The 25,029-nt window shown below is 42.2% G+C and overlaps 2 protein-coding genes across 2 annotated transcripts in view; one reads left to right on the top strand and one right to left on the bottom strand.

Annotated features, from left to right (window-relative positions):
* Rad51ap2 (RAD51 associated protein 2) overlaps positions 1-25,029 on the bottom strand; it is a 448,185-nt gene that overhangs the window by 290,345 nt on the left and 132,811 nt on the right. The window lies entirely within an intron of this gene.
* Positions 3,417-11,436, top strand: LOC134479340 (uncharacterized). Its single transcript, XM_087554929.1, has 2 exons — positions 3,417-3,649; positions 9,069-11,436. The coding sequence occupies exons 1-2, from the start codon at positions 3,471-3,473 to the stop codon at positions 9,832-9,834; spliced, it is 945 nt and encodes a 314-aa protein (XP_087411055.1). The 5' UTR covers positions 3,417-3,470; the 3' UTR covers positions 9,835-11,436.

Below are 25,029 nucleotides of genomic sequence, written 5' to 3'. Positions count from 1 at the left end.
CCAAACTAGAAGTTTAGAGCAGAAAATTACTAACAGCCAAGCTTGCCTAACAACTCTCAGATGTGAGAAGGTCATGCACCTGCTAAGCTTTAAAAGAAGCATGATGTAAAGCACAGAGGTGAATCTGTGCAAGGTTCTTGTTTAAATCGAAGAGAGTAGGGGCAGCAGACTCGGGGTGGGGGTGGGGGGGAGAGAGAAAGAGAGAGAGAGAGAGAGAGAGAGAGAGAGAGAGAGCAAATTAGCATTTAAGACTGTCTCTTTTGATTACCCAGCCTCTCCTCCCAGTCTCTCCCTCTCACATCCTGTCCTCTCAGACCCACTTCCCTTTCTCCTCAGAGAATGGGAGACCTCCCATGGATATCAACACTTCTTGGCACAGTCATGTTGCATGTCCTCTAGGCATGTCCTCTCCTATTAGCCTAGACAATGCAGCCCAAAGAGGGGAAAAGGGTCCAGAGGCAGGCAACAGAATTAGAGAAAGACCCTTCTCCAGTTGTTAGGGGTCCCACATGAAGTCCAAGCTCTATGTCTGTTTCATATGTGTAGGCAGCTTAGGTCTGTCCCAACGCATGATCTTTGGTTGTGGTTCAGTGTCTGTGAGCCCTTATGAGCCTAGGTTAGTTGATTTTACAGGTTTCTTGCCAATGATTGGTCCAACCTGAGACCCATACCAGGAGACAGAACCCACCCCCTGACACTATTAGTGATATTCTCCTTATTTGCAAGCAGGAACTTAGCATAACTGTCCTCTGAGAGGCTTTACCCAGCAGCTGATGGAAACAGATTTAGAGACTCACAGCCAAACATTAGAGCTCTTGTTTAAGAGAAGGGAGGATAATTGAAGGAGCCAGAGAGGTAAATGACACTGCAAGAAAACCTACAAAATCACTATGGTTACTTTTAAAAAGAGTTAACCAGAGGTCATGGTGTACACATTTAATTCCAACTCAGAAGGCTACATCAATAATTGCAAGTGCTAGCCTGACCCACATAGCTGGATCATTTTATTTAATTGCTTATTTTTTTAAGATAAAAACTATAGTCTAGCATAGGAAAAATCCAGTGACTTAACATAATCTTAGAAACTGGTGCAGGGAAGAAAGATGTGAACAGAGCTTAATAGGTCAGTAGGATTGACTGAATAGTAAGAGCTACAGAAGGTAGGTGCTGGGCCCAAGGCCTTTAAACTCTGTGTGTGCCTCTGTGTGTGTGTGTGTGTGTGTGTGTGTGTGTGTGTGTGTGTGTGTGTGTGTATGGCGGGGGATTTCTCATTCCTTACAAAATGGAGAATGAAAAGCTCCACATCTTATCACTGAAGGGTCACTGACAATTTCTTGTCAGAAAGAAAAGACCTGCCACATTATAAAAGTCTCACACACCCATTCTTGTTTTGCATTCTCCTATGGCGCTCAGGGGGAGCCCAAAATAACTCAGTGAGACCTTCAAGACTAAGTTTTTAAAACCCAAAGCTAAGAGCTCTCCAGAAAAGAGTGGGTGGCGACATATTTCCCTTATGGCTTTTTTAACAGAGAAATGAAAGAGAAACAGCTACATGCAGGTCAGACGCTTATGATTCTCCCATGTTCCAACGGATCAGCTAGACACTGTTTCCCCAAATAAATTGCTATTGCATAACTCAAAGACAGGAAAGGTTGAGCAAAGTCTGCCGATCTTTTTGGAATGAGTCTTTAAATTACCTGAGCAAAAAATAAAAATGGCATATTGCTTTATCCTCCAAAGGACCAAATCTCATATTTCCCAGATACTCCTAGCAATCCAAGACAAGCCAATATGTGCTGTCTGGAAGACTGTTTATGCTATTAGTTTTCCTTTTTTAAACATTTTTATCAAAAAGGAAAGAAAGAAAAGCAATGGTTATAAAAGCAAAGACTGATAAGCTCTCAAAATTTCTTGAGTCTGAACTGCCCAAAAATCTTTGTTAAAGATCCAGTTCCTGACACTCTGAAAAACAGTGCTTTGATTTTTTGTCCTCCAGCCACAAGCACTGTTGCTCTGGTGAGCACACCTTAATGTGGCCAATGATGCTTCTGCCCTCAAGTGTGTCTTATGTCTATCTCCCCAGGATCAGTAGAATCTAGGTTTTGCTTCTAATCAATATAACATAGCAAAGATACCAGGCTGGCACTTATGTGACTAGACTGCTACATGTTAAATGTAATGAATTGTCACCAACTCCAAGTTGCTTGTGATGTATATGTATGCCTCTATCTTGCTAAAACAAAGGAAGGAAAACTCTATTTTGGCACATAGATTGCAGGTGCTGTCCATCAGGCACAGGAGCAAAGCATTATGTAGCTGGTCTTGGAAGTGTGGAGGCAGAGGGGGATTAATGCTGGTGCTCAACTCACTTCTCCTTTACATCCAGTCCAGGACTCCAATCCATAGAATGGCACCACCCATATTTAGTGTAGATCTTCCCATCTCAAACAATGTAACCTAAATAATCCCTCACAGACTTGCTCTGAAGTTCATCCTGTCAAGTTGACAATCAATATCAGCCATCAAATTGCTCTTTTTCTGTGACAGATTCAGAGTGAGCCCTACAAAAATATAGATCTATGTGTAAGACAATTTAACCCCTTAAGCACTGATGCCTATTTAAACTAGAAAAGAGCCAAAGAACTCTAGAGTTAGGAATAAAAGGATACTAGGTGATATGAAGGGGGAATGGAAAAACAGAGGTGTGGCTTTAACTGGGGAGAGGGGACACTAAGGACTTTTAAAAAGCTACAGGGATGATGGCCATCATCATCATCTTCCTCCTCCTCCTCTACCTCCTCCTCCTCTTCCTGTTCCTCCTCCTCCTCATTATCATCATGTTTTTTGAGGGAGTTCTTACTCTATACCCTTGCCTGGCCTGTGACTTGCTATGTAGACCAGGATGGCCTCAAACTCACAGAGATCTACCTGCCTCTGCCCCTGAGTGTTGGGATTAAATACATGTATCACAACACCCAATTGAGAATATTATTTCATAGTTACCAAAATTGCATATATATTATTTTAAATGAAATGGTACCACTTGGTGTGATAATGCCCCCCCCCCAAGAGCCATGCACTATCTAACAAAACCCTAGTGACAGAAGTGAGAAACCTTTTGAGCTTTTGGTCAAGGAATGACAAGGCTTCCAAAACTATAGGTTATTGGTTTTGCCCTTGATTGCCTCCCAGAAGTTTAAGGTAACGCCCTAGTGATAAAGATACCATGTGGAGGGCCACCCTCACATCCTCCATTGTTTGATGGTGCCGATATCCGGCAGGATGCACCTAGTAAAAGGGCAATATGCAAGCGCCTGGTAAATTCCTCACTCAGGGGGACACGTATGCTGTGGTACGTCATCTGGCATGTTTGGCAGCGACCAGCCAGAGAGTGACACGTCCTAGGCGAGGATAGTTTCCTATATAAGGGATGGTTTTTCCCTCACTCGGGGTCTCCGTATTGTAAGCTTATGCTCTCGCTCTCAAGATGCATTAAAGCTTTTCTGCAGGAGGATCCTTTGTGTCCCGCGTCATTCTTGCTGGCGAGAAGAAACGTGGGACATTTGGTGCCAGAAACCCAGGAAAAAGACCTGGCCCTCGTCAGCACCTCCAGAGACCCCTTGGTGACAAGGAGGATTCAGAACTGCAGGTAAAATACATTCGGAGAGGCATGCCTTTCTTGGACTTTGGTCTGGGGTTGTCGCCACCTTGGGAAGGATTTGTTGAAGCTATGGTATTTGTTCTCGGAGCCACCCTACTCTTTCTTATTATTATGTTCTCTTTTCACCGTTTCCGCTGCTAAAAGGAAGATTTTGGTGTGGTTGGTCTGATACGAATACGTGACAGCAGCTGGAGGCGCGTCTCAGTCTCTCGTAAATAAGTGAGCTTCACGCAGTTCCCCTTTACTGTTGGGGAGCAGGGACGTGATAGCACCATCCGGGAAGTGCGTGTAAGACTCCTGTATATAAGAGAGCAGCGTGTCTGTTTCTACTCACGCCTTGTCAGACGGACGTAGATAAGCCGCCGGGCGTTCTTGGTCCCTCATGGGATCCTCACAGTCTGTGATCACGGCTTTGGAAACGGTGCTAAAGCAGAGGGACATTAAAATTGGAGGAAGAACACTTAAAAACTCTGTAAAGGAGGTGGACAGGGTGGCTCCCTGGTTTGCCTGTTCAGGCTCGTTTACAATCGCCTCATGGGACAAACTTGGAAAGGACCTAGACAGAAAATTGGCGGAGAAAGATCTGCAGCTAGGAACTAAAGCCATATGGAAACTAGTCAAAAATTGCTTAGCAGATGAAGTGTGTAAGGCAGCAGTTGTAGGAGGACAGACCGTACTCGAGGTAGTCCAAGACAGTATGTCAGAAACCGAACGTAGTGAGAGATTAGGCACGCGCAAGAGAAAGGACGTCCTGAGAAAGAAAAAGAGCCCTCCCGGTAAGTCCGAGGACAAGGGAGTGTTAAAGCATTCAGATTCCGGCGCTTCCCTCTCTACACAGCAAACGGGAGGGGGAGCCAGCATATACCCTGTGAAAGAGCTAGAAGCACTGAACCTCGACAGTTCTGATAGCTCTGAGAATGGGATCTTAGATTCAGAGGAGGAGGCCAAGTTAGATGAGGAAGCAGCTAGATATGAGGAAGAGAGATATCACCGCGAGGAACGAAAGGGAGATAATAGAAAGCTTCTGCCACGGCAGTCACCAACGGCGCCCCCTCCGTATGAGGTGCGCTCTTGCGCATTCTCTTTAGTCCCCGAAAGAGTGAGAAGGAAGCTGCGCATGATGTTCCCAGTCTTTGAGACACAGGAGGGTGAGCGGGTTCATGCCCCAGTCGAATATAACCAAATAAAAGAGCTGGCGGAGTCTGTCAGAAAGTACGGAGTTACAGCCAATTTCACCCTAACCATTCTTGAAAGGCTGGCCCTAAATTATTTGACACCCGCCGATTGGCAGATGATTGCAAAGGCGGCCCTCGTTAACATGGGCCAATATATGGAATGGAAGGCGCTTTGGTATGAGGCGGCTCAAACACAGGCCAGAGCTAATGCCACGGCTTTAGCGCCTGAGCAGCAAGAATGGACATTTGAACTCTTGACAGGACAGGGCCACTTTGCAGCGGACCAAGCTAATTACCATTGGGGCGCTTATGTTCAAGTCTCCAGCTCAGCCATTAAGGCCTGGAAGGCACTCACTAGGAAAGGAGGGGCCGATAATCAACTTACCCGAATCATCCAGGGGCCCCAGGAACCGTTCTCAGACTTCGTAGCCAGAATGACTGAGACTGCAGGACGAATATTTGGTGATACGGAGCAAGCAGCGCCGCTAATAGAACAGCTCGTTTTTGAGCAAGCCACCCAGGAATGCCGAGCAGCCATAGCCCCCAGAAAAAATAAAGGGTTACAGGATTGGCTCAGAGTCTGCAGAGAACTCGGCGGGCCCCTTACTAACACAGGCCTGGAGGCGCCATTCTCCAGTCCCGGCAACGCCCCTTTAAAGGGACAGATACAAGATCATGTTTTCAATGTGGAAAAGTGGGCCTTTTAAAAAGAGACTGTAGGATAACCAAGGGAGACAGGAGGCCTGCAACTATCTGTGTCCGATGTGGCAAGGGCTACCATAGGCCTGACCAGTGCCGCTCAGTGAGGGATATTAAGGGCAAACTGCTCCCTCCTTTAGAAGCTCAGCCTAATGAGATGTCAAAAAATGGATCGTTGGGCCCCCGGTCCCAGGGCCCTCAAAAATATGGGAACCACTTTCAGAAAGCCATGACCCTGACAGAGGAGACTCCCCAAGAGGTGACACAAAATTGGACCTGTGTGCCGCCTCCGACTTCTTTCTAATGCCCCAGATGGGCATTAAGCCAATTCCTGCTCAGATTGTGGGGCCTTTACCCCCGGGAACCATAGGCCTTGTCCTTGGGAGAGGATCTCTCGCCCTACAAGGACTGATAGTTCATCCAGGCCTTGTTGAAGCTCAGCACTCTCTTGATATTCAGATTCTTTGTTCAAGTCCCGATGGGGTTTTTTCCGTAAGTGAAGGAGATAGAATAGCGCAGTTATTACTCCTTCCGTGCTCCCAAACCACAATACAGGATACCAAGGGGCCCATGAGGTCCACTGGTAATGATTTGGCATATTTGGTGGTTCATCTTAACAACCGCCCAAAATTGAGCTTAGAAATTAATGGAAAGAAATTTGAAGGCATACTGGATACTGGGGCTGATAAAAGTATAATTTCCTCAAAATGGTGGCCTCAATCATGGCCTACCATAAGATCTTCTCACTCGCTACAAGGCTTAGGCTACCAGTCGTGCCCTAAAATCAGCTCTGCCACTCTAACTTGGACGACTGTCGATGACCGACAGGGACAATTTGTTCCCTATGTACTTCCCCTACCTGTTAATCTTTGGGGGAGAGATGTTATGCAGACCATGGGACTAACCTTATCTAACGAATACCCCCCACAAGTGGCCCACATGATGTCAAGGATGGGCTATAAGGAAGGGAAAGGCCTAGGGTGATTAGAACAGGGCTGTCTCACGCCCATTGAACCAATCGCAAACCCCCATAAACAAGGCCTGGGTTTTTCCTAGGTGCCATTGAGGGTTCTATGCCCATACCCTGGCTCACAGAGGAGGCAATATGGGTTCCTCAATGGCATCTATCCTCTGAAAAATTAGAAGCTGCCACTAAATTGGTTAATGAACAATTGCAGCTTGGTCATTTAGAACCGTCCATTTCACCATGGAATACTCCTATTTTTGTGATAAAGAAAAAAATCAGGAAAATGGAGACTTATCCATGATTTGAGAGCCATTAATGCACAGATGCGTTTATTTGGCTCGATCCAACGAGGCCTACCCTTACTCTCCACGTTACCTAAGCAATGGAAGATAATAATTATAGACATTAAGGATTGTTTCTTTTCCATCCCCTTGTGTCCACAAGACAGACAGAGGTTTGCATTTACTATACCAGCTACTAATCATCTTGAACCTGATAAGAGATTTCAGTGGAAGGTCCTGCCTCAAGGCATGGCCAATAGCCCCACTATTTGTCAACTATATGTGCAACGAGCCCTTGAACCTATAAGGAAGCAATTTCCATCTTTGCTTCTGGCTCATTACATGGATGACATTCTAATGTGTGATAAAGATTTAACAACCTTACAGACCTCATATCCCATCTTAATCAAAACATTGGGACGACGGGGACTACAAGTCGCTTCAGAAAAGGTTCAAATTGCAGAAATTGGCTCATTTCTGGGATCGGTCATTTATCCTGAAAAAATAGTTCCCCAGAAATTAGAGATTCGCAGAGATCATTTGCATACCTTAAATGATTTCCAAATGTTATTGGGAGATATAAATTGGCTGAGACCATTTTTAAAGATTTCCTCTGCTGAGTTGAAACCTTTATTTGATATTTTGGAAGGGGACTCTCATATCTCCTCTCCGAGAGCATTGACGCCAGCCGCAAACCAGGCCTTACAAGTTGTCGAAAAGGCCTTACAGGATGCTCAATTGCAGCACATTGATGAAACCAAGCCTTTTGATTTGTGCGTTTTCAAAACTATGCAATTACCAACAGCTGTCTTGTGGCAGAATGGGCCTTTATTATGGATCCATCCCAATGCATCTCCTGCTAAGATTATTGACTGGTATCCCGATGCGGTTGCTCAGCTTGCACTCCGCGGGTTGAAGGCAGCTATTACTCATTTGGGGAAAGAACCCAAAACTTTGATAGTACCATATACAGCCATTCAGGTTCAAACATTAGCTGCTACCTCAAATGCTTGGGCAGTGTTAGTTACTTCCTTTGCTGGACAGATAGATAATCATTATCTTAAACACCCCCTATTATGTTTTGCTAGATCACAACCTGTTGTTTTCCCTCGCGTCACATCCCACAGACCGTTAAAAGAAGGGATAACAGTGTAGACGGATGGGTCAAAAACAGGGGTGGGATCATATGTGGTAAATTCCCAAGTGTTCTCACGACAATGTTTTGAAACCTCACCCCAAGTGGTAGAATGCCTAGTGGTCATGGAGGTCCATGAAAAATTCCAGATGCTTCTAAATATTGTTTCAGATTCCTCCTATGTGGTCAATGCTGTTAATATTCTTGAAAGTGCCGGCATAATTAAAACAACTAGCAAGGTAGCAGAGATTTTCCAAAAAATCCAAATTATTTTAATAAATAGGAGATTCCCTGTATATATTACTCATATACGGGCCCATTCTGGACTCCCTGGTCCAATGAGTTCAGGGAATGATTTGGCTGACAAAGCCACAAAAATGATAGCTGTGGCCCTGGCCTCTCCTCTAGAGGCCGCTAAAACCTTTCATGGCAATTTCCATGTTACCTCGGAAACTTTACGCTGCCGCTTCTTTATAACTAGAAAAGAGGCACGTGATATAGTCACCCAATGCCAACAGTGCTGCCAGTTCCTCCCAGTTCCTCACATCGGGGTCAACCCGAGAGGAATACAGCCATTGCAAATCTGGTAAATGGATGTTACTCATAATTCTACTTTTGGAAGATTACAGTATGTGCATGTATCTATAGATACATGTTCTGGCATTCTACATGCCACCCCACTTACAGGAGAAAAACAACACATGTCATTCAGCACTGCCTTGAAGCATGGAGTGCTTGGGGAAAGCCAAGATGTGTAAAAACTGACAATGGCCCCGCCTATACATCTCAAAAATTCCGTCAGTTTTGTGCTCAGATGCAGGTTACCCATCTGACGGGCCTGCCCTACAACCCTCAAGGACAGGGAGTCATAGAGCGCGCTCATCGGATGCTCAAATCATATTTAATAAAACAAAGAGGGGGAATTATGATAGAACTCCCCCCAACACCCCGAGTGGCCACTGCTTTGGCCCTTTTTACCTTAAATTTTTTAAATCTTGATGAAGCTGGGCAAACAGCGGCTGAGCGACATTGCTCAGAGCCCAAAAGGACAAAAGAATTAGTCAAATGGAAGGATGTATTGACAAATTAATGGAAGGGCCCGGATTCTGTTTTGATAAGATCCAGGGGAGCTGTTTGTGTTTTTCCACAGCATAATGAAAATCCAGTTTGGGTTCTGGGATGACTTACTCGGAATATCAAGACAGAGGACCAAGAAGATGACAACTCTGGTGATCCTCATGCTGATCCAGGGAGTGCCAATAAAAGTGCAGAGCGAACTACGGTGGGGAATAATGTCAACCTTCCCCCTCCCGATGCTGGTGATGTATAATGCCCAAGTGTTTCCACGTTTCTTTACTACCAACAAAGAATTGGGACTAGCCTATTTACCATTAGATTCCCATATAGAGCAAGTAAAAGAAAATAGGACTATTCCCCTTAAGGGCAGCCTCTGTTTTGGCATATTCAACAAAACATCTTCTGATCTTCCTTGTATTATGTTGAGTAATCAATCTTCTGCTTGGTTAAGGGAGGCCACATGGGGAACTGGTGAGGAAGACATTGTGGCTAACGCCACAGTTCTCTATGGTTGGTGGCCTTACATTAACTCCTCCACCTGCCCTCTCCGTCAACCAAAGTTGGCACCCTTTTGTAGAGGAACCCAGGATGAAGAACTTACTTTGCCTTGGACTGGTTGCCAGTCCCGGGACTCTGCCTGGGCAGTCCAGAATTTTTTTTCCTACTCCCCTGATTTGGGAGGCGGAGAGAACTTCACCACCATTGATCCTAGATGGTCCAATAATAATCCCTTTGATCAATGGATGCTTTGTGGCATTAATGGTAGCTGCACTGATGTTATGCCCATGGCGATGCTACTTGGAGGAAAGGGCGAAAAGGGACGGTTATCATTTTCCTGAACGGGGAATATCCACCCTTTAGCCTCTGTCTGGACAGCTACTCACATAAAATATAAACCTTACTGGAGCACGAGGTTTAACCCTGCTCCGGTTTGTGTCTGGCCGCCATTTGTGTGGATTATAAGTAATGCCACTAAAGTTTTTAAATTGAATTGTACAGACGGTTCATGTTTTTATGCCCTGTGCTGGGATGCTAGCCAATATTCCATAGCGGTAGTTACCCGCATGCCTCGCTTTATCCCGGTCCCTGTTGAGACTCCGGGGACCCTGACCTTATTTAGAGGAAAGAGAAATTTTGGCATCTCTGCAATTATTGTTGGCATTATTGCTACAACGGCAGTTGCTGCTTTGGTTACTGCCTCGGCATTGGCCTTGTCAAACTCAGTACAGACAACCCAAACTATCAATGATTTATCAGCTACCGTCTCTGTGGCTCTGGACAGACAGGCCTCGGCTAATACTCAGATACAAGGAGGCCTCATGCTTGTTAACCAACATATAGATCTGGTCCAAGAGCAGCTAGACATCCTGTGGCAACTGGCCCAGCTTGGCTGTGAACAAAAGCTCCCCGGCCTTTGTGTCACGTTTATACAGTATGAACAATTTACCAAAGCTGCCAATTTGTCTAAAACCCTTTCACAGCATTTGTTACAGAATTGGACCTCGGATTTTGAGCAGACACTTAGGGAATTGAGAGCGGCCATCATTCAAGTAAACTCTACCCGACTGGATCTGTCTTTGACAGAAGGATTGTCATCCTGGATCACCTCAGCAGTCTCTTATTTTAAGGAATGGGTGGGGGTGGGACTTTTTGGAGCAGTCCTCTGCTGCGGATTAGTGTTACTCCTCTGGTTGTTTTGCAAATTGAGATTTCAAACAAAGAGGGACAAAATTGTGATCGCCCAGGCGCTTATAGCCCTTGAACAAGGAGCGTCAGCCGATATTTGGTTGACCATGCTCAAGCAATAGGTCGCCGGCTGGACAGCTCTTGCACTCCTAGAACCTCGGTTCATTGCACAGGATTAGAGTGTCCGGCTTGAGCAGCCCATGAGGGATGACGAGCTTAGCATCGCACAGGGAAGTTCTACCAAACACGCTCCCTGGAAGGCATGTCATATTACATGAGGGTATCTGCCCCAGTTTTCCCTCCCTCAAAAAATGGCAGTGCGACAGGTTGGGAGTGCCCTGGGTCTCAACAACAGCTTAAGGGTATCTCTCTTGTACAGGTTCGCCAACTTTGTGCGAGGATATGACCTCTGCCTTCACCCTCCTATTTATGGGTGTCCTATTTGCTTATAAACAGAAAAGGGGGAGATGTGGAGGGCCACTCTCACATCCTCCATTGTTTGATGGCGCCGATATCCGGCAGGATGCACCTAGTAAAAGGGCAATACGCAAGCGCCTGGTAAATTCCTCACTCAGGGGGACACGTATGCTGTGGTACGTCATCTGGCATGTTTGGCAGCGACCAGCCAGAGAGTAACATGTCCTAGGCGAGGATAGTTTCCTATATAAGGGATGGTTTTTCCCTCACTCTGGGTCTCCGTATTGTAAGCTTATGCTCTCGCTCTCAAGATGCATTAAAGCTTTTCTGCAGGAGGATCCTTTGTGTCCCGTGTCATTCTTGCTGGCGAGAAGTAGCATGGGACAATACCACATGTTTTGAACACAGGACTCAGTTGATTTCAGATGGATCTGATCCAAAAGCCTTCTCTCTGGGAATTAGATTTCATAGTACTGGAAGGTTCTACCAAAAAGATAAGGTAATCAATAATCCTACCCAGCTGTGATGTGTATGAAATGAAATGGCCAGGACAACAGCTGTTACTATAGGTAAAATTATATTTTGGTAGCAACCAACAGCTGTCCAATCATACATAAGGTCTGATCAATAAGAGGAATATCATACCTGATACTTTAAGCCTAGTCAACTACCCGTGGCTAGTGAGGTCATTGACCTTACAGAAAAATGTACTACTGCCATTTTCCTAAACCAGACTGATTTTTAACTACAGTGGCAATATTATCTTTATATCCACAGAGAAATGTGGATCTCATCACTCATCAAAGAAGCTTCCTTTTGAAGGAGATGGAGACCATTATGAAAATCCACAACTGGTAAAAATGTAGAAAACAACTGATCACAGGGTGCCCGTCCCCAGTTGCTTCACAAATACAAACAATTTCTATACCCAAGGCTTACAGAGAATCACAAAAAAGAGTGCAGAAAGATCATAAGAGCCAGAGGACCAGGAAACTACACCCAAGAAATATCAACACTCTGGTTCCCAAAAGACCAGAACAATGACAAAACCAATGGACATGACAGCATGGCCAGAAGAAATCTCAGAGGGCCCCATTCCTAGATGAAGAGCAATTAATGATATCTGGGAGAAGGGGAATTAGTCTTCCCCCAGGGATAAGCTCCCTAATTGGTTAACCATTAACAAAGTGGTCAGCACTAAACACATACAAATATAAGCAATGCTAAATAATCTCACAAGTTACATTGGTATATTTATTCATATCCAGATAGATAGATACATAGACAGACAGATAGGTAGATACATACATACATACATACATACATACATAGGTAGATACGTAGATAGATACATAGATATGTAGATAGATACATAGATAGATACATGGATACATATATACATAGATAGAGATACAGATATGTAATAATTAAAGAAAAAGCCATGGATTTGAGAAGGGGAGTAAGGCAGGGAACAGGGTGGAAGTAAAGGTGGGAGAGAAGTTATACAATTATATTTTAAATTGTAAAAAAGAAATATTTTTAAAATGTATAGATCCCATAAAAATAGACCTCCGAGTTAGCAAAACTTAATGGAAAACAAGATTTCAGCAAAGCTGAGCAAATTGGCCATTGGGTGCACTGACTGCAGCAAATTGTCCAGATGGCAGGCTATTACTCTTATTTATCTGCTTGGCAGAAATAACAAGAGAACTGGTGCCCTTAGGTAAGACAAGCCAAACCTGAGCTACAGTATCTGGCCCAGTCGCTCAGGAGAAAATGGGACATAAACTGACATTTGAACAAGGCAAAGAACATAAGCAAACAAAAAAAAATATGGAGGAAAGGTCATTGTTTGGTAAGGTGGCCTTTCTTGTCAAAGCAACTCAGTACAAATTTAGCTATTAATAATTATAAATATTATAAGCTCATTAGTTAATCAGTTTATTAGTATATTCTGTGAGGATGTGGAGAAAGAGGAACACTCTTCCATTGTTGGTGGGATTGCAGACTGGTAAAACCATTCTGTAAATCAGTCTGGAGGTTCCTCAGAAAATTGGACATTGAACTGCCTGAGGATCCAGCTATACCTCTCTTGGGCATATACCCAAAAGATGCCTCAACATATAAAAGAGACACGTGCTCCACTATGTTCATCGCAGCCTTATTTATAATAGCCAGAAGCTGGAAAGAACCCAGATGCCCTTCAACAGAGGAATGGTATCCTCTGTGGTACATCTACACAATGGAATATTACTCAGCTATCAAAAACAACAAGTTTATGAAATTCGTAGGCAAATGGTTGGAACTGGAAAATATCATCCTGAGTGAGCTAACCCAATCACAGAAAGACATACATGGTATGCACTCATTGATAAGTGGCTATTAGCCCAAATGCTTGAATTACCCTAGATCCCTAGAACAAACGAAACTCAAGACGGATGATCAAAATGTGAATGCTTCACTCCTTCTTTAAATGAGGAAAAAGAATACCCTTGTCAGGGAAGGGAGAGGCAAAGATAAAAACAGAGACTGAAGGAACACCCATTCAGAGCCTGCCCCACATGTGGCCCATACATATACAGCCACCCAATTAGACAAGATGGATGAAGCAAAGAAGTGCAGACCGACAGGAGCCGGATGTAGATCTCTCCTGAGAGACACAGCCAGAATACAGCAAATACAGAGGCGAATGCCAGCAGCAAACCACTGAACTGAGAATAGGTCCCCTGTTGAAGGAATCAGAGAAAGAACTGGAAGAGCTTGAAGGGGCTCGAGACCCCAAAAGTACAACAATGCCAAGCAACCAGAGCTTCCAGGGACTAAGCCACTACCTAAAGACTATACATGGACTGACCCTGGACTCTGACCCCATAGGTAGCAATGAATATCCTAGTAAGAGCACCAGTGGAAGGGGAAGCCCTGGGTCCTGCTAAGACTGAACCCACAGTGAACTAGAATATGGGGGGAGGGCGGCAATGGTGGGAGGGTTGGGAGGGGAACACCCATAAGGAAGGGGAGGGGGGAGGGGGATGTTTGCCCGGAAACCGGGAAAGGGAATAACACTCGAAATGTATATAAAAAATACTCAAGTTAATAAAAAAAAATAAAAGATTTCTCTGAGAGATGTAATGTCAGTCTTTTAAAAATACTCAAGATTCTAGCCAAGAGGGTAACTTGGTATTGAAATCCGTGCTCGACATATGGAGATCCTGAATTCAACTCCCAGCATCACCACCAACAGGAACAAAAAATTAAAGGCCTACAATGCTGAGTTTCAGAGTAATGACACTCCATTCAATCAGCTTTAAAGGATTCAGAAGAAGATTTTTACTCTTCATAAGCAGCATGTTCACTTCGAAAATAAAAATAAATTCAAAGATACTTCCCATTGCATGGAAATACCAACGACAAAACCAGACACATCCCTTCCCTTGCTTTTTAGTCTTGCCCACATCCTACAGGTGTCCTACGGAATATTACTACTGTTCTTTCTGGTTCTTCAACTCTTATTTATCACTAGGTCTTGGGAAAGCAGACGATTAGTTCAACCTATTTTGAGTTTATGTTTCTTCTTGGGCTAAGAGTTTCCTCATTTTATGTGTATTTGTGAGTGCCTGCCTGTATGTATGTCTGCAGTCTGCTTTCATGGCTGGTGCTCAAGGAGGCTAGGAGGAGGCATCTGATGCCTGGATGTGTAATTGAGTCACCACATTAGTAATTGGAAACCAAGCTTGGTCTTTCATAAAACCAGAAAGTGCTCTATGAAAGCCAAAGCAGAAAGCTATGGCTCCACCATCAGTGATTCTTAGTTTTGTTATTGTTCAGCTATGGCTTGTTGCCTTGTATGTGGCTTTGAAATAACAGAGAAAGAACAAATAATACAACAGTTGTCTGATAAAGTCTCAAAGAACTATATTATTATATATTTACATAAAATAATACAAAATACATATAAGAATTTGTTAAAGAATATTATGTCACTTGGCCTGACAATGTTCTCTGCAACAACCATGGACCAACAAAACTCCTATTACTAGGCACAAGGAACCTTTTCTTATGTGGTTGATCAGATTAGTTCAAGTGTCTCCCAAACAATATGGAATATTGATATAGACCCTGGAATTCATTTTGTAAATGAGTAGGTACATACATATGACTGATAGAATCACTTGGCCAAATATCTCTGTATAATTATAGAATTTAGTTTGGGGAATAAATTAAACTTTTCTAGACATTTCTTTCATTCCATCTAACTTTTAAATACACTGCCAGTCTCTCCTTAAATTGATCAACCTTATCATTTTTAACTATTAATTTCACAATTGTCAAAAATAATGACTTTTGGCCTTGCTGGTTCTCTGTATTGTATGATCACTTCCTGTTTTTATTTTCTGTGCTTCTATGTTCCTTTAATCCAGTGGTTCCCAACCTTCCTAATGCTTGACCCATTAACAGTTCCTTGTATTGTGATGACCCCCAACCACAAAATTATTTTCATTGCTAGTTTATAACTGTAATTTTGAAAGTGTAATGAATTGTATGTTAATATCTGATATGTAGATGGTCTTAGGTGACCCCTGTGAGAGGGTCATCAAACTCTAAAGAAAGAGCACCCACAGATTGAGAAACATGGCTTTAATACTACTTGGTTTTAGATTATTGTGTTGGTTTTCTAAGTTTTGAGTTATGTACTTAGAACCACATTTACTTCCTTAGTTGCATACAGCTTTGAATTCCTCTCTTCTTGTGGGATACAGCTTCCTCAGCCTGTTTTTGTAATTGATTTCTAATTCGTAATAGAAATTAATTCATCTGAAAATACCATTCTTTACAGCGTAGCTTTTGGCTAATTCTCCTAAGCATTCCCAATGTGCTTGCTAAACCTTTAATTGTCCTGTGTCTGTCCATTAGGTCACAATTATTTTTTTTTAATGTTTGAAGATATATTTTTATTGTTTAGGGCCTGCACACATGAATTCAGGTACCTGAGTAGATCAGAGGCATCAGACCCTCTGGCGGTTGTGAGTCATCTGACATGGGTGCTGAAGATCTAAGTCTGGTCACCTTAGTCACTGAACCATCTTTCCAATCCAAGATTACTATCATTAATGTTTAAATGTTATGCATCCTTGCTTATAATTTTTGATCATCTATATGAAGAAGAGTGTAATATAATTTCTATTTAGCATTACAGATTAATCAATTTCTCCCTTAAAACCTAAGTTGGATTTTATTTATTTTAAATATGGGTGTTTAAACAAAATAAGATGAGGACTGGAGAGACCATTCAGTGGGGAAAGTATTTGCTGTGCAAGCATGTGGACCTGAGTTCAGATCCCAGTACCCACATAAAAGCTGGGCTTCAGAGCATGCGCCTGTAAACCCGGTGCTGGCTGGCAGGGGTTAAGCAGAGATCGGGCTTTCCTGCCCAGCTAGTCAAGTTTAAACAGTGAAGCCAGTTTCAGTGACTGACTCTATACCTAAAACTAAGGCGGAGACTGACAGAGGAAGACATCTCGATATTTGATGAGTTCTGTGTTCCTTATATATACCCATGAATGATTACAGTGAAATACACATGGAGAGAGAGAGAGAGAGAGAGAGAGAGAGAGAGAGAGAGAGAGAGAGAGAGAGAGAAAGAGAACAGCTACTGGGTATGCATTTTGCCTTGAAATCTTCCTCTTCAAAAAGATTTAAAATTTTCATTTTATTTTAATATTTTATTCCATGTATATGAGGTTTCTACCTGCATGTATTTCTGTGTACAATGTGTGAACCTGGTGCCTGTGGATGTCCAAAGAGGGCATCAGATTCCCTGGAATTACAGATGGTTGTGAGCCACCGTGTGGGTGCTGGGAAGTTAACCCAGGTTGACTGTAAGGACAAGTGTTTTTCCCATTGTGCGTAGACCCCTGGAAGTCTTCTGGATATAACTGAACAGTGTTCTTTTCTCTGGACTTGACATTCACTTCTTTCCATTCCCAAACTTTCTATTTTTTGTATCTTTACTTTTTTAGGTCTTATGTTTACACACATAGCTTTATTTTTGGTTTATTTTATAATATGGAAATTTCTGTCTTTGGAGATTTTAGTCAATTTTTATTTCCATGATTTATTCATTTCATGTATTTGCACTATATGGTGGTGTGGTTTCTACTTGGCCCTTCATTATTTCTTCTCATTCCTCTTTAGTGTCTTAGATTTAAATTTTTTCTCACTGTTTTAGTAACCGTTTTAAAACATTTTAATATGTATGCATTTGACACAGAAAAACATCTTGATATCTTTTCCTCTAAACAAAAAAAAAGGCATAAGCACACTATATTCAGTACTTGCTGTGATGGCTACAAATTCATATGTATGATTGACCACAAAGAAGAAGACTGAGGAAAGCCACTGCTTCCAAATTCTAAAACAGCTCAGGTACACATGGGCCAAGACCCAGTGTGGTAAGAATACCCAGACAGATCTACTCTGGGGAAATGCTGGCCTTCTCTCAAGAATACCTTTGCTCTTTGCTTCAATGAGTCAATACCAACCATTCAGAATATTTTCATAACCTCATGCAGCTGAATCTTTCTGTCCAAACTTCCTTCTCACCTTCCTGAAGATCAGAATACCATCCCTAACCCTCATTTCTTCTTACAGATACTTTCTTTGACAAATAACTTTCACATTTAATACTGACAGGAAGTCCGCATTGAGGGATCTCAGGCTAATCAACACCGTAACAGACATGATGCTAGAGGGAACAAGGCATAATAGGGAGTCAGGAATGACTCACCATGTGGACAAAGACTTTAGCGTCCTGGTTTGGGAGATGGAACTGATTACCATCAGCACAAGATTGCCCCATACCGACCTTGCCACAAAGTTCTTGAGCTTCAACTTTGTTCCATCACACTTCCTTTCTTCGTGAACCATGTTTTGTTCTCTTCCTCTGTGCCTTGCCTTGACAGTCTTCTATGATTTCTTATTTTTTTCTGACACCGAGTACCCCATTTAGCTCTAGAAAAATCTGCTCACAAGCCCTGCTGGTCTGGTTTCCAGCTACTGAGAAGCCTACCTACCATATGCCTGGTGTTATGTATCTTACTAATCTCTACAACTGTGCCAGCAGTTATTATTATCTCATCTAGACCCGAGGCTTAGAAATATTCAGTGAATGGAGGGAGGCCATAGCTTTACCTAGTTTCTCAGCTATCCATGCTCATTTCCACAGGAAATGAAGGAGCTTTAAGGGGATAGCTTGAGTCCTGAGTAGTAGGGCTATGTTCAAAATGTAATCAGCAAATTGGGTAGCTATATTGATGGATACATCATGCCAAAAAAAATTAGGAGAGACAATATATCAGAATGCAAGGAAGAATGTGATGCTGCATAAATGGTAGGTATCAAGGATGCATACAGGCTACAGAGGAGTAGTAAAGCAAGGCACGACCTGGCTACTGCGAGTCAGCTCAACCCCAGGAAAGACACCAGGCTTCCTAGACATGTTTGGAAAAGTAATGAAACCATAAGCATCCACTGAGAGGGCTGTCACAATAACTGCTAAGGGATTTAAGGACTAATTAGCCGCACTGTGAGAACTCTACCTACTCCACCATCCCCAGCCAAGTGAAGAATAAATAATACAGAGGGGGGATCAGTCTCCTTGTTTTTCTGTAGTTTTTCTGGGAAGGGAGAATAAAGACAGAGATCTTTGCAGCCGCAAGATAGGAGCAACAACAGCATCTTCAGCAACTCACATCACTGCACTGCCCTGGTAGAGCAGTACACCAGCTGGTGAGGCACAGAGCTCTGTTACTCCAGGCTAAGAGGGTGCTTCAGGGGCAGAGCTCCCACTACACAGGGATCAGACAGCAAAGGTTGAACGAGCATCAATCTTCACACCTATTCATTTTCTTTCTTTCTTTCTTTCCTTTTTTTTTTTTTTTGGAAGTACAAAAGTTTTTTTTTTTGCAAAACATTTTTATTCAATGTTTTATGTATTTACATTTCAAATATTATCCCCTCCTATCCCTCTCCCATTCCTCCTTCCCCCTTCACCTGCTTCCATGAAGATGCTCCCACTTGCACCCACGCACTCCTATCTCATTGCCTTGGCATTGCTTATACTTGGGAAACAAGCCTTCTCCTCCTATTGATACCAGACATCCTCTGCTACATATGCAGTTGAAGCCATGTCCCTCCATGTGTACTCATTGGTTGGTGATTTAATCCCAGAGAGCTCTGCGGGGTTTGGTTGGTTAATATTGTTGTTCTTCCTATGGAGTTGCAAACCCCTTTAGCTCCTTCAGTCCTTTCTCTAGCTCCTCCATTGGGGTCCCTGTGCTCAGTCCAATGGTTGACTAAAATCATCTTTATGTATCAATAAGGTTCTGGCAGAGCCTCTCAGGAGACATCCATATCAGATTCCTGTCATAAAGTACTTCTTGGCATCAGCAATAGTGATTGGGTTTCTAAACCAATCACTTACCAAGGAGGTACTGTGTGACAGCCACTGGACCAGGTCTTAAGTGTGGTAAGTGAGGCATCAGAGATGCTAGTGCCACAGAAAACACACTGGGAAAAGGAGCTATGTCCACCAACCGCGATCATATTCTGACTAGAAAGCCCTACCTCACCAGGTTTTCTCCTCTGTACTTTTATGTAGTTCTGTACAAAATCCCTATAAGTAATAACTCCATGGAATAAAGATTTATTTTAGCTCATAGTTTCAGAGGAATACTTAAAGTCATGTCTCCCAGAGAAGAGTCAATAACAAGCACCAGCAGAGTGCCTTATGTTTTGAAAATCCTTCAACATTCGCTGAACATACTTACCCAACAAATGTGAGAATAAAGTGTTTTCCCTGCAAGCTTCACAATAAATACTGAGTGTTTGATGCCATATTTTATTGAATATTGACTATGCCCTAAAATCTTTACATAGATCATGTCCTGCAAACTTCAAGCAAACCTTACATAGCAACTACTTATACTCTCTTTAGTAGATAAATAAACCAAGAAATAGAATCCACGGGGTCTACATCTGGTAGCACCCATGCCTACCTCTCAGCACTATACTGCTAAAAACTCATGGATAGAATGTTAGTTTAAAATTACTGTCAAATGAGGATATTTATTTATACCCATACAGTCATTTCTGAAATGGTGATCACTGAAAGACCTCAGAGCTCAAGAAAACATGTATTTCAGAGAATAGGAGACTGATAGACCAATGCATCTGATTGGTGAATAATGCAAAATCCAAAAGCAAATTTCTAATTAAAATATTATAGATCATTCTCAATTGCACTTTTACAGTAAACATGGCCACACGGTTGGTTAATGTAATGGGCGGCATACAGTATTTATACTGATGGACCCAGTACTGGAAGGTTCCCATGTCACAGGAACAATATTCTAAGATGCATAAGGTTGGTTTTGAATATGTCTTTAAATGAGGGTTATAGCACAAAGTTTAGCAAGGGCTGTCCTGTGCTGGCATTTATTTCTTGAGTATATTTGAAATCACTTCACTCTTCTTCTAGGCTATTTAGGGAACCGTCAAAATATCATCCCGGCTTTATCCCATGAGCTACAGGCACAGAGCTTCTAAGCATTTTATCTCCTCTGACATTTGGTTTGAGGTGGCTTTTTCTAATTCTGGGTTTTTAATTAGGTCTATTGTGGTTCTCCAAAATGTGTAAAGGAAAACGCTTTTAATGATGCTGAATAACATTTACCTTCTAAGTCCCAGGCTTAGAATGCACACAAGAGCATCAAGCATCTTCCATTGTATGTTCATATGTGTGGCTCATACTTTTCTGAAAAATGTCATGGGGTGGTTTTCATCTCATATTCAAGTAGCATTTCATAATAAAACACAAAACTCTAAATATAGAAAAGCTGAGTTCTGAGCAAAATTTCTTTCCCTAAAATCAAACTTGATTTGATAAAATCAGATAACTTCCAGTAATAATTGACTTTTCCTCTTCCTTCTACTCAGTATCTGTTACATTGCAAATCCTGATCATATTGGTATTATCTTAGAAATCCTCTCCTCTCCTCTTCTCTCCTCCCCTCTCCTCTCCTCTCCTCTCCTCTCCTCCCCTCCCCTCTTCTCTCCTCCCCTCCCCTCTCCTCTCCTCTCCTCTTCTCTCCTCTCCTCTTCTCTCCTCTCCTCTCCTCTCCTTTTCTCTCCTCTCCTCTCCTCTTCTTTTTTTTTCTGTCCTCTCTCATCTTCCTCATTCCCCTATCCTTCTTCTCTCCTTCCACTGGAATTAATTCAACAGTTAGTGAGTTAACTTGTCATCCCATAAACTATTTCTCCCACTGTAGGGCATTTTTTTCTACATTACTACGAAATAATCTTTAAACTCTGATTTTCACATCTCCAATCGAAAATAGTTCCTAGTTTGCTGTTAGCCAAATGATTTTTAAATACACAAATTTCTTAGGCTAGCTTAATGTTTAGAAAAATTGTAGATGAATATATTCTATTTCTACTTTTGGATCCTTCACAAGGCACAAGAATGCTGTAATTACATATAAGATTGTCCTATTGGACAAAACTAAAATAATTCCATCTTCTTTACCTGTGTTTATGTTGTTCACTAAAGACCAGACTGTCAGGCATAAAATCTTCTCCCTGCTTCTAATCCCACAAGGTTCTATATGTCTTTTGGCTAACGTGCTGCAATCTTTTGAAAAGTCTGAACAACCCAGTCCACGCTCTAGCATGGAAGTCTGCTGCCAAGAAAAGCCCTCTATCTTCTAGTTCATCTCTAAATTTCCGTTCAACATCTTGTCCTGCTGAAACCATCTCTCTCCCTTCAGAATATTGTATTTTCTGATATCACTTCACATGGTGACAATTCGTCTATCTCTCATGTGTTACTAGGATCGCATGGAAGGGAGCCGTCCTCATGGCGCATCATTGCTGTCTCCAGCTACGTACCGTGTTTCTTGGGAAATGCCCCATCCTAAATTGTAAGCTGTCAGTTTACACTACCCTTCACTACCTGACTGAAAATTACTTTCATTTCTTCATGAACATTCAATTTCTCAAATACTCATTTGTCTTAAATCTTTGGGAAATGGGTATGTTATTAAATGTTCTCTGAAGCAAAGCCTCTCAGTTTCTTGAGCATCTATCTCCCTAGTCTTCCATATCCTAATTTCTCCCATTTTACTATCATGGCTTAAAACTTGTTATTACAATTATAGTCCTCTATTATCTTACTTTTCATTAAATTTGTTGTTTGACAATTTCATACACGGTTATACCACATGGTTATTTTGTTTTGTTGTTGTACTTTTTATTCACTTTACATCTCAGCCACTGTTCCCACTCCTGGTTCCTCCTTCCACAGTCCCTTCCCCATACCCCATCTCCCTCTACTCTGAAAGACCGGCATCCCACCCCCATATCCCGATGCCCTGGCACATCAAGTCTCTGTGAGGCTAGGTGCTTCTTCTCCCACCACAGCCAAACAAAGCAGCCAAATTAGGGGAATAGATTTCACATACAGGCAGTAGTAATTAGGGATAGCCCTTGCTCTAGTTCTTTAGGAACCAAGCTGCACATTTGCTACTTATGTACGGGGAAGCCTAGCTTCAGTCCATGTATGTTCTTTGGTTCGTGATTCAGCCTGTAAAATGGTCCAGGTTAGTTGACTCTGTTGGTCTTCATGTGGAGTTCCTATACCCTTTGTGGCGTTCAATGCTTTCCCCATCTCTCTTCCATAAGAGTCCCCAAACTCCATTCAGTGTTTGACTGTAGATGTTTGCATCTGTCTGACTCAGCTGCTGAGTGGAGCCTATCAGAAGACAACCATGCTGCACATCAGGCTATATATCTGAGTGTAGATGTACAACAAAACAATACCAAGTGGCTAAAAGTAAAACTGGTGATTACATTTTGCTGAATAGTCTCCCCGGAAGGATGATTCAGTGAAGCTTAAGAAATAAAATCATGTTCTTTGTAAAAAAAAAAAAAAGACAACCATGCTAGACTCCTATCTGCAAGAAAACAAAGTATCAGTAATAGTGTCAGAGATTGGTGCTTGCCCATAGGAGGAGTCTCAAGTTGAGCCATTTATGCCTTCGGCATTTCTCAGTTTCTGTTTCATTCCCTGGCCCTGATTTCTTGTAGGCAGAATAAATTTGAGGACAAAAGTTTTGTGGGTGAGTTGGAATCCTTATTGCTCACTGGGATTCCTACCTGGCTAAAGGAGTGGCCTCTTTACACTCCATATCCCCACTGCAGCTAAAGGTGCTCACATTGACTCTTGGGAGCCTCCCCTATGCAGCTCTCTGGCACATCCTCAAGATGCTCCCCACTCCACCCTTTCCAGCTGCAAATTTCCACTCATTCTCGTGGCTATCTGGACATCTTCCCTGTCTCTCCCCATATCTGATCCTGAAACCTCCCATATTCTCCTCCACATCCCCTCTATAACCCAGTTCTTTCCCTCTATCTCCCTCTTACAACTATTATATTTATTTTTCTAAGTGAGATTCAAGCATCCTCGCTTGGGCTTTCCTTCTTGTTTGGCTTCTTTGGGTCTGTGAAGTGTAGTGTGGGTGTCCTCTATTTTATGGCTAATATCTACTTATAAGTGAGTACATACCATGCATGTCCTTTTGGGTCTGAGTTTTCTATATGACAAGAACTTCAAGTCTCTGAAGAAAGAAATTGAGGAAGATATCAAAAGATAGAAAGATCAGTAGGATTAACAGAGTGAAAATGGCCATCCTACCAAAAGCTGTCTACAGATTCAATGACATTCCCATCAAAATTCTAACACAATTCTTTACAGACCTTAAAAAACAATTCTCAACTTCATATGGTAGAAGAAAAAACTGAGGATAGCTAAAACAATCCAGATCAATAAAAGAACTTCTGGAGGTGTCACTCTCCCTGACCTTAAGTGGTAAAACAGAGAAATAGTAATTAAAAACTGCATGGTATAGATATAGAGACAAACAGATTGATCAATGGAATCGAATTGAAATCTCTGAAATAAATCCATGTACCTATGGACAGTTGTTTTCTTTTGACAAAGAAGCCAAAATCATACAGTGGAAAAAAGAAAGCATCTTCAACAAATGGTGCTAACTAGATGTCTGCATGTAAATGGTGCAAATAGATCCATATCCACTATCTTGCATAAAACTCATTTTTTGTATCAAAGTGGATCGAAGACCTCAATGTAAAACTGTATACACTAAATCTAGCAGAAGTTTGTGAATAGCCTTGAACTTATTAGTACAGGAGACAATTTGCTGAACAAAACACCAGTAACTCAGGCTCTAAGAATGATGATTAATAAACGGGTCCTCATGAAACAGCAATGCTTCTGTAAGGCAAAGAGGACAAAACAGCAGCCTACAGAATGGGAAAAGATTTCACCAACACTACATCTGACAGGTTTACAAAGAACTCAAGAAGTTAGACACCAACTTCCAAGAATACCAAATACCCAGTTTAAAAATGGGGTACGGAACTAACATAGGAATGGGGTAATTCTCAACATAGGAATCTTGAGTGACCAAGAAGTATTTCAAGAAGTGTTCAAAGTCTTTAGTCATCAGGGAAATGCAAATCAATGACTCTGAGATTCCATTTATATCTGTCAAAATGGCTAAGATAAAAAAATTCAAGTGATAAAACATGCTGGCAAGGATGTGGAGAAAGGAGAACACTCCTCCATTGTTGATGCGAGTGCAAACTTGTACAACCACTTTGGAAATCAATTCAGTAGTTCTACCTGAAGACCCAGCTATGCCACTCGTGGCATATACCCAAAAGATAGCCCTATTCTACCACAGGGACACTTGCCCAACTATGTTCAAAGCAGCTATTCATAATAGCCAGAAACTAGAAATAATCTAGATGTCCCTCATCTGAAGAATGGAAAAGAAAATATGGTGTATCTATAC

The sequence above is a fragment of the Rattus norvegicus genome, chromosome 6 (genome assembly GCF_021556685.1).
Source record: "Rattus norvegicus strain SHRSP/BbbUtx chromosome 6, alternate assembly SHRSP_T2T, whole genome shotgun sequence".
In the NCBI taxonomy this organism is placed as follows: domain Eukaryota; kingdom Metazoa; phylum Chordata; class Mammalia; order Rodentia; family Muridae; genus Rattus; species Rattus norvegicus.
Note: the sequence above shows the minus strand (reverse complement) of the source record. Positions and strands in the feature narration are given on the sequence as shown.